This window comes from Esox lucius, chromosome 22 (assembly GCF_011004845.1).
Source record: "Esox lucius isolate fEsoLuc1 chromosome 22, fEsoLuc1.pri, whole genome shotgun sequence".
NCBI lineage: Eukaryota > Metazoa > Chordata > Actinopteri > Esociformes > Esocidae > Esox > Esox lucius.
Window position 1 is genome coordinate 13,527,747 of NC_047590.1, and position 10,814 is coordinate 13,538,560.

The following is a 10,814-nucleotide window of genomic DNA, read 5'->3' on the forward strand; positions in this document are numbered from 1 at the left end:
ACCTCCTCCCCTGCTAGGCTACTGAAGTTATGGCCATCTCAATCTTCATCATATCTTTGCTGATTGTCAGTGACACCAAGTGGTGTATAAAGAATGAATCTACTACCACACCGTCCTCGGTAGGCTACTCACTGAAGGATTACAATTGAACCCTGAATCTCTTCTTCATATCACCTGTATGCCTTCTACCTCCCTATCACTCTCTCAAACACTTAGCGTATCGGACGGTTTAAAACCAACGGCATCCCAGCCTTGTCTAGCCTCAGCCGGGAAAGTGCGCTTCTTATCAAGGACAAAGCCTCATGGGACGCAGCGTCTGCTCCCTCGGTCTCGGAAAATGTGCGTTCTCCCTCGGCTGATTTCCATCACAGACCAGGAGCCCCCGGAGTGTCCGCAATTCCTGCCGGTGAGATGCAGTTCCGTGCAGGGCATCCGGAGCCCAGATGCCTGCCTCTGTGGATAGGGACACGGTTTCAACGGATTTGGCTAGCCACTGTGACTGTTGTAATTTTATTACTGATGAGACCGCTCCAAGCATTTCCCACCACTTCCCCCAGCGACTGCCAGACACCTACCGGCTGGAACTGCACGGGTAAACATAACTTGTTGACGGGAAGTGAAATGTTAATGAGCTACATCTGTGCGCGCGTGTGGTTGTGTTTATATATGTATGTACACGTCTGCGCGCGCATGTTAATGTGATAAGATTGGGGATCAGTGAGTCAGGTGAAGACTATGCCGGTTTTATATTTAAAATGCAAATATACAACCTAATCTGTAAATGAAGCAACACTCACACGCACATGGATGAATCCATACATTTGACTTTTTCTTGAGAGCAATATGTTTTATTTCTGTGGAACGTCCCAGGACGTTGAATAAATAGGATGAATAAAGGATTAGAATGGAACCAGAACAAAACATGTTTCCGAGGTATTTATGGAATTCCCATTAGGAACGCAAGTCCTCTCTCTGTCGACACTTCAGTGGCATGGCTTGGTTCACCTAGCCTGTATTTGGTCACGGTTTGACAAAGTTTTAAACCATGGTCAAGTTTGCCATGTGTGCCGTCCCATGTAATACACTGCCTGTTGGAAACCAGGGTTCACCTGTCATCACCCTTCACCACAGTTTCCTCTTCATATCTCTCCCTCTACGAATCTATCTGTCAATAAAAAAGTCCACCCTCCTCGAAAAAAAAGGTTTCCATCGAGTAGTGTTGTTGTTGGACCAGATAGCTCCGCATTTCCTTCTCAGGGATAAGGGTGGATTCAAGTCAACTGGCTATTGACCCAGTTAGCCGGCCGTGCTAAAGCTTGGGTGTTGTCAAACTAGGTCGTTGCAACCTGGCCTCAGAAGGATTGGTCAGAGAGCAAAGGCGAGGGTATTCATCAGACTAGTTCTGAACCACCTAGAAAAACATTGGCCATGTTATTCACAATCACAGGCACTTTGAGTAATATCTGGATAAGGTACCCTCTGGTCAGTCCGGCATGTTGACATTGTCTTTATTAGCTGGCATCAGATTAGGCTCAGCAATGTTTCTTGCAGATATAAAGCAAACCTTCGCTGTCCGACTAAAACCTTTTATCTTCAAACCTATTCAGAAAATTGAAAAGGCGTTCACATTTTGTCATTATAGAAAATTTGTAACACCGCAGAAGCTATTTGGAATCTGTTTTCTTGGTCCTTGAGTCTTGAAATGTTCAGAGTACAGTACACTGTTAATGCTTACAGTACATGTACAAACATGAACATTTGCAGAAACAAAATGAGTTAGTACAAGGTTTTCCACAGTGTTGATAGTAATGAGTCTGTTCAGTAAGGGTTTGGGTTAACCAACTTCATTTTGACAGTTGATGATACATATTCTATAAATTCTATAGTATCTACACAGATTATTTTATATCAATATCATTCACATTTTGATTCCAGCTTAACACTAGCACTATATTAAGCTTGAACCAGGTGGTAACATCTAAATGCACTGTAAGTCAAGTTGTCATATTATTTGAGTATATTGACAACTATAATGTCGCTGAAAGTTGTGGGTGAAAGTTGTTGAAAGTGCCAGATTACTTCGTAACAGGCTTGTGTATTGCCCTGGACCTCTTCTTTCTCAATGGAGGCGTTGGGTTGAGTCTAATTTCCGTGGGCCCTTGTGTTCAATTGACGAACAAATTAACTGAAATCCTTTGTAATCCTTTTCAACCACAACCTAAATGTATTTGCATCATGTGGCATTTCCTGGCTCTGTTCCTCTTCTCATGCCTTTCTTATTTGGAGGAGAGGGCCAGAGATAAATGGAGATTAAAAATACCCCAGTAATTTGGCTTTTCTTCTGGCCCTGCCATTTGTCTTACAGATGACACACAGTGGGCTAGCCACATGGTCCAGCAGTTACCATAGCCCTGGGCTAAAGTGCAGCACTAACAAGGCCTCTTGAAGACATGCTGGATATATGACGTTTCCATAGAGAGCCATTTTGGATCCATGTTTTCCGTCTCTCCCTGTGTAGATTTCGAGAAGAGGGTCTCTGATGTCTTCCAGTGTGACACGGACTCCTGCCAGTATGACGGAAAGTGTCTAAAGACAGGAGAGACCATCACCTGCATTTGTGACTTTGAAGTAAGACGTTCTCTCTATCCATCTCCCTGGTTCTCCCTCTCTCTCTCTTTCTCCCTCTCTCTCTCTCTCTCCCTCTCTCTCCCTCCCTCTCTCTCTTTCTCTTTCTCCCTCTCTCTCTTTCTCCCTCTCTCTCTCTCCCTCTCTCTCCCTCTCTCTCCCTCCCTCTCTCTCTTTCTCCCTCTCTCTCTCTCTCCCTCTCTCTCCATCTCTCTCCCTCCCTCTCCCTCTTTCTCCCTCTCTCTCTTTCTCCCTCTCTCTCTCTCTCTCTCTCTCCACTCTTTTTGCTTTGAGGCATCTCTGTCATCTTGTATTTTTAATCCGAGTGAACAAAGCTCCTCTGTGCTGCAACACCAGTCACGCTGCTTTCATTTCAGCTGCTAATACAACACACACATAAGCACACACAGTGTATTAACAAGCATTACATTTCCATGTGTTTGCCATAAAGAAGCGGATATGAAACACTCTTGACGTTTTGTTCTGATTCGTCCTCGAAGCATGGCCCCGGTAAAGCCTCCACATGCCCATCTCTCTCTGTCTCCCTGCAGTGCGGTGTTGAATATGCCCCGGTGTGTGGTTCCAACAGTCACACTTATCAGAATGAGTGTTTTCTGAGACAAGACGCCTGTAAACTTCAGACGGAGATTCTGGCCTCATCTCAGGATCCATGTCCCGCAGGTACCGCTGATGTGGACTCACTACCACTGTACTATGAATACAAATCTACAAGTTAGTGTGTGTGTTCTCTTACAGACGTTGGTTCTGGATCTGGTGATGGCGTGGTTTTCTCTCTACCAGGTCAGAGTCTTTATACGAATGCACTGAAACACTCACGTACACACACGTACACACACGTACACACACCAACACACACGAACACACACGAACACACACGTACACACACGAACACACACGTACACACACCAACACACACCAACACACACGTACACACACGTACACACACCAACACACACCAACACACACGTACACACACCAACACACACGAACACACACCAACACACATGAACACACACACACACAAACGTACACACACCAACACAAACGTACACACACGTACACACACGAACACACACGAACACACGCGTACACACACGTACACACACGAACACACATGAACACACACGAACACACACGTACACACACCAACACACACGTACACACACGTACACACACCAACACACACGAACACACACGCAAACCGCCTGCCTCCGTCTTTCTTAGGAGCTTCCGAAGAGGCCGACGCTGAACCGAGGGACTCGTCCTGTGAGATGTGTCAGTTCGGAGCCGAGTGTGACGTGGACGCCGAGGATGTATGGTGAGAGAGTGGATGGAGGGTGAGAGAGGGGATGGAGGGTGAGAGAGGGGATGGAGGGTGAGAGAGAGGATGGAGGGTGAGAGAGAGGATGGAGGGTGAGAGAGAGGATGGAGGGTGAGAGAGAGGATGGAGAGTGAGAGAGAGGATGTATGGTGAGAGAGGGGATGGAGGGTGAGAGAGGGGATGGAGGGTGAGAGAGAGGATGGAGGGTGAGAGAGGGGATGGAGGGTGAGAAAGAGGATGGAGAGTGAGAGAGAGGATTAATGGTGAGAGAGGGGATGGAGGGTGAGAGAGGAGATGGAGAGTGAGAGAGGGGATGGAGAGTGAGAGAGAGGATGTATGGTGAGAGAGGGGATGGAGGGTGAGAGAGGGGATGGAGGGTGAGAGAGGGGATGGAGGGTGAGAGAGGGGATGGAGGGTGAGAGAGAGGATGGAGAGTGAGAGAGAGGATGGAAAGTGAGAGAGAGGATGTATGGTGAGAGAGGGGATGGAGGGTGAGAGAGGGGATGGAGGGTGAGAGAGAGGATGGAAGGTGAGAGAGAGGATGGAGAGTGAGAGAGGGGATGGAGGGTGAGAGAGGATGGAGGGTGAGAGAGAGGATGGAGAGTGAGAGAGGGGATGGACGGTGAGAGAGAGGATGGAGGGTGAGAGAGAGAATGGAGGGTGAGAGAGGGGATGGAGGGTGAGAGAGGGGATGGAGGGTGAGAGAGGATGGAGAGTGAGAGAGAGGATGTATGGTGGGTGGAGAGGAGGGAGGAGTGGGGGAGGTGGAGAGGAGAAAGATGCGTGGAGGTTGGAAGTTACGGAGGTTAGAGGAAGGAAGAAGGGAGTGTAGAAGGATGGGGGGAGGAACATAAGGAGCGAGGGAGGTAGACCGTAGAGAGGAAGAGAGACAAAGGGAGGAGAGAGGAAGAACGGTGTCGAGTTTCTATAATGCACAATGTGAACGAAAGACGGCATTAAATATGTATAAACTCAGCAATTATCCTGTGTGTATACTAATGCACGATGAACATGGCCACACACACTTTGAATCTCGTCTGTCCTCAGGTGTGTGTGCAACATCGACTGTTCCCACATCAGCTTTAACCCTGTGTGTGCCTCAGACGTACGTTCCTATGACAACCCGTGCCAGGTCAAGGAAGCCTCCTGCCAGAGACAGGAGAGGATTGAGGTCACACACCTGGGCCACTGCCAAGGTACAAACAAACGCACACAAACTCACACACACACACACTACATTCAGTGAACCACAACCCTGACCTTCTGTGTCCCGTCCAAATGTAAGCAGTGAATGGTAGCTAGAAACTGGACCTAATTCATGAAACCACAGAAAAGATCTCAGACTCCAGCATGGGAAGTGATGTACGTTTCATCTCCGAGTGTGATGTACGAAACTGTCGCACCTCTTTGAAATGAGCGTAGATGTCATCACAGATTGATAAAACAGAGGACACGCGAACATGCTGCACATGTCCTTATTTACATATGTCACACCCCTAATTTATGCGGGTGTGGTGATCATCAACCTATACATTGACAGCTTTCAGCATAAGTTATAGCCTAAAATGGCTAATTAACCATTCGTCATTCTCCATGACAAAATCAGCACAGTTACAGAATACTTTTTCACGTCTCAGCCCAGAGCCGAGATCCAGTAGAAGACCAAGCTCTACCATCATTAGGGTAACTGCTCGACCCATAACCACTGGTTTATTTATACTCTCACTTATAGGTTTGTCTAGCGCATTACATACACAAAGGCAATTCAAACCTTACAAATGCATGAACAACAGAAATAAGAGATACTATATTTTTTAAGATGAAATGTGATCATATTCACGTTTCATGAATCCGGGCCATTGCCTTTCCTGCTTTCAGTCTAGGTATATTTTATGTCAGCTTTAATGAGGTCATATCTGTTTACTTGCCATTATTCAGTAGGCTAATTTTGCTATTTATATCCACCTCTAAATAACATAAAATGGATTTGAGAGTTCCTCAAGTATCCATTATATAGTGTGCCAGTATCAGACACTGGATTAGTGGATTTCTGCCATTTTTTGTTCCTCAGGAGCACTTTTATGCTGCCCATTATTGGGGCTGAATTGGTTGCCGGTGTGCCTCATCAGGAGTTGCCAGCCATTCAGTGTTTAGCAGTCTCTTTTATCGGCAGGTGTTCCCACTGTGTTTGACAGTGCTGTCCATGGTCCTGCATCGCCCGGGGCGCTGTTGATGCAGGAGAAAGCACAGCTGCTCAACAATAGCCTATTTCAGTCGTTTTATATGAATTGAAGCATGAGCAACAGATCAGAAGATAATATGACACATTTAAATGTTCACTGGTGTGGCGTAAGCTTGCCTGTGATATGCTTCGCTTCTTTCAAAATTGAAATGTAAAACCTAATGCCTGGGGCTGGACACAAGCTATCCCCCAACCAGTCATGCTTTTTGATTGTTTGATTGTTTGATTGTTTGATTGTTTGATTGTTTCAGTAGCATTGCATCATCTCAATCCCCTAAAACATCCCTGTCGTTCATTTACCGAACGACAGGGTCTCATACTAGAGCTTTTGACCCTATTTGTCTTTGTGAAATGTGTCCAGATGACTCATAGTCAAAGTTGAGATATGTGTCTTCCAAAACACATCCAATGCTTTCCTCTAAACCTTTCTGAAGAATTGCACTCCCTGACATTTGACTTCGACTGAGCTCACAGGCCTCAAAGCCGCCACAAGGAGTCGCTAGAGCGCGACAAGGCAAGTCAACCATATTCCGTTGCTAACCCCAAACCTAGACAGTTCAGGCCAAATGCATCACCCTCTGGGGGACCCTTGGGCTAATCCCCTGGGCTAAGCCAATGACCCAGCTAATTGCAAGGCAGTGACTGTACCATTGGGTAGTAAGAATTAGATTGTGTTCTTCGTCTTGGGTATCTTAAACTTTTTCAAAGGGACGTAGCCTTTCAGATAGGGTAAGTCCGTCGTGGTGTGGTGCTCAGTGGTGCTCAGAAATGTTTTTTGTGGATACACAATGTACCTTTCAGCGACTGGCGAACACAGCAATGCGATCTCCCTGAGGGTATAAGTTAACATTGTCCCTCTCTTGGTAGATGCTTTTAACTCCACGTAGGCTAGGTACGCTACGACAGCTGGGTTTTTTTCAGATTCATCACCAATACTCACCAAGCCGGTGGCAAAACGAATGAGTATGCTGTGTATTGATTAAAACATTTAATACACACTCAGATTTTCTGCACGGACGGTCTGCATAGAGTGTGCTGGTTTAATTGACAGGCCCCAAAAAGGAATTTATTTTATTCTAGTTTTGGCAGCTTTGGTCGTGGCACCACGGTAAAATGAAGACAGGGGAAACAATATCAAAGTACAATATCAGGCAAATTTACAGCAATTGGCCAATACCAATTATTCCATTTTTGCCCATACACACGTTTTAATGTAAACCAATGTCCATCTATTAACTAGTGTCCATGTTATGTCACTGTGGGTCAGTGCAAATATATTAAACCCTTCAACCGCAACACCTGTCTGTCCTCTGTGCCCTTACCGGCACACTGGACCCAACACATTCAGCGCCAGATGCCTATAATATACAGTCCAGTAGGTCCTCACTTACCGTTGGTTGTTCTCATTTTCAGGGGAGGGCCTAAGGGGTCTTTACATCCCCTGTCCCGACCGCTACAAGAACTACTGTCTCCATGGAGATTGTCAGTACCCTGACAAACGGGGCCTGCCTTCCTGTAACTGCCACGCCGGGTTCAGTGGGCCACAGTGTGAACAAAACGACTACAGTGTCCTCTTTGTGGTTCCTGGTACCGGAAAGATCCGCTACGTTCTTATTGCCTCGGTTATCGGAGCACTGCAGTTAACTATGATTTCTTTGGTGGTGGTGTATGTCACAAGGTCAGTACACACACACACACTCACAAGGTCAGTACGCACATTTGTCATGTAACCCTCTAATTCATTATCATCTCCTCCATCTTTTGTGGTCCTCACTGTTGTTGCTGGTGTTGTTTTTGTTTATTTGACAGGAAGTGTCCTGGGAGAAAGAGGAAGTCAGGTCAGAAGCAGACCGGAGCCCCGTAAGCCACACTCGTCACCCGACACACATGCAGAGACACGGCCCAGACATGTACTTACCACTACCCACCATTCTCCCGTCTGCTCACTTTGTATCTTATCTGGTCCATACTAAGTGTCTAAATGTGCCATAACGGTCCAGACATCTCTGCGGAGGCAGGCCGTTATTTCTCAATGGAAGAGTTAGAGGTTAAGGATGGATAGCGACCTGAGAGCTCACTGACAGCAAAATGTGAGCAGGAAACACGACCACCAAATGGGACTACTTTAGTATTAACGCTCAGGGGGGTCTGGACCTCAATGTGGGAACGATAATGATGATGATGTCACCCTTTTTCAATATTGTGAATAAATAATTTATACCACATGTGTGTGTGTGGGTGTGTGTCCATTGAGAGAGGTGTTATGGGACAGTCTGTCTGCAGGCGGTTTGAAGAGCGGAGCCGTCAAAGTCTTGAGTGCTCCTCAGCCATTACCCTGAAATCAATGCTGCCACATCAGCCGTCAGCACAGATGCTGTTAGAACACCGGAGAACAATCACAAAACATCAGAGGTGTGGGTGTCTCTCCAGCAGACTGTCTGGCTCCACGTGTTTTCATTCCTCCACTTAAAGAGTAGGTTGTGCGTGTTATTTACGCGGCCGATTGATGTGAAGTTGTGGCGTCTGAGCTGCACTCACTCAATCTGGCCACTAGATGGTAGTATTGTTCTGCAGTCTAAGCTGGCTCTTCCGTTTATTCGGATTCTTCAGATGTCAGTGAAAATATGAAACAAATGTGCCTCAATGAGTTAACCTGCTTACTTTACAGAATCAATTTTATCTATAAAATGGAGATGGGTGAATGGTTGAAGCAATTAGCCATGTTTACGTGATGTGTGTGTGTGTGGATGGGATTATTGTTTTACTATAAATTCACAACAATTATAGAAAAGCCTGACATTCAGATTTATTTGCCTCTTCTTATAGGGAAGAATACTATTTCTGGCTAAGAGGTTATGTTTAGAGAACATTTAAAATTGAGTTCGGTGTAAAAATTGGGATTATTTTTTAATTAGGGGCAATCATATACTGTAGTATTAGGCGTTGTCCTTAGGTTCTGGCAAAAAATTTAGGTATTGGCATTTGATATTATGGATAGAATTAAGTAAGGATATAGGGAAAATAGGGAATCATTTAGAAAACACATTGTGTGGTGGGGACCAAAAATCCCTAAAAGGATTTTGAAACAACTAACATTTCACCTTCAACTAACATTGTAGTTGAAGGTGTAAAGTTTAGGCCAAAAAAGCATTTATGGTGTCGTTATCACAGTGAGGTTTTCTAGAGAAAGGGTCTCTGTTATGTTAACAGTTTAGGAAAATATGATTTGAAATGGTAATAACGTAAAAAAAAAAAAAATGACCTGGGTCCCCACAAGTTTAGTAAAACCTTAATGTCTGTTTGTCGGTCTAACACTATCACAGGGTCCTGCGTGAACTCAGCTGAGGGTGGGAACTCCAGCGATAGTCCGAGGAGGGACCAGTTGGGAATTCCAGGCGTTCCTGACACAACACGCACACAGACACAACGCATGCATGTGCTTTTGACATCGAGGCAAGCAGCTTCCTAGTTCACTCTGCAGCCTTCCCCACTCTCTTCTCAGCCCTTTCCTATTCCTACAAGTCCTTGCCATACATCCATCCTACACTCTTATTATCTCCCTCTTTCCCACTACCCCACCCATCCCCTCTTTCCAGGTATTCTAGACTATATCCTTTCCCTCATTCCTCTCCTCTCTCTTTCCAGGAGAGTTATAATGGGGTTGTTTCTTCTCCCAGCCCCCTGAGGCACAATATACACATTTTATCTGTTCTTCCTCCCCTCTACCCCCCTCTTTCCTCCTTTATCTCTATCTTGCTACTTCTCTACCCTCTTCGCTCTGTCCCATCTCTGCTTGGCACATATTTCGACACCTTGCATAATTGGCCAAGACTCACACAGTCTCACAGACTCCCAACAGTAAGATCACTCCAGTGTGAGGGCTGGTGTGTCTGTGTGTCTTTGTGTGGGTCATGGTTACAGGATCTATTCTGATCTCACCCGGCCATGTTTCCACATTGTGCTCATACACACACAACACACATAACACACACACATAGTGTAATGACGCTGGTTTCCTAATGATTGTAGTGTTGTATGGAACCTCCATGATATCACCTCTCCCTTCCCCTAAGAAGACTGGGCTGTGTGTGTGTGTGTCCTGTCATTCATACAGTATGTCACAGGGGTCATGTTATAACACGGAGAATTCTGTCTCTTTAAGTGACATTCCATCTGATCGGGGTGTAATAACACATAACTACAGTCCATCTGAAAGAGGAATTCCGATCTATTCCATGGTGATGTTTTTGGGCTTTTTCGTGCTTCGAGCTGTTCCTTTGAACTTGATATGAGAAACATTTTAACTTCGGGAGACGCACATAGGTTATATTTAAAGGGGTCATGTCTGAACGGTGAAATAATCTGTGTTGTGTGGACACACCCCCTTTCTGTGCCCCTTCAGAGAGAGGGGGACAAGTGTTTCTGTCGCAGGAAGTTGTTTTTGTGCTTAACACTGCCAAATCCTCTCCCTCTTTGACACACATACACATGAAATCACCACACGCAGACACAAGCTTCCACAGTACTGGGCAGGTCTAGTTGCCATGACAAAAGGCTCCTCCCATTTGGGTGTGGAAGAGGTTTTAAGCTCTGGGTCAAAAACAC

General features: G+C 45.7%; 1 protein-coding gene across 1 annotated transcript; it reads left to right on the forward strand.

Annotated features, from left to right (window-relative positions):
- Positions 1–8,424, forward strand: tmeff2b (transmembrane protein with EGF-like and two follistatin-like domains 2b). Its single transcript, XM_010864014.3, has 8 exons — positions 1–592; positions 2,519–2,628; positions 3,177–3,306; positions 3,382–3,426; positions 3,871–3,964; positions 5,015–5,163; positions 7,623–7,887; positions 8,019–8,424. Exons 1-8 carry the CDS (start codon positions 412–414, stop codon positions 8,071–8,073), a joined length of 1,029 nt encoding a protein of 342 aa, XP_010862316.1. The 5' UTR covers positions 1–411; the 3' UTR covers positions 8,074–8,424.
- The last annotated feature ends 2,390 nt before the right edge of the window (positions 8,425–10,814 follow it).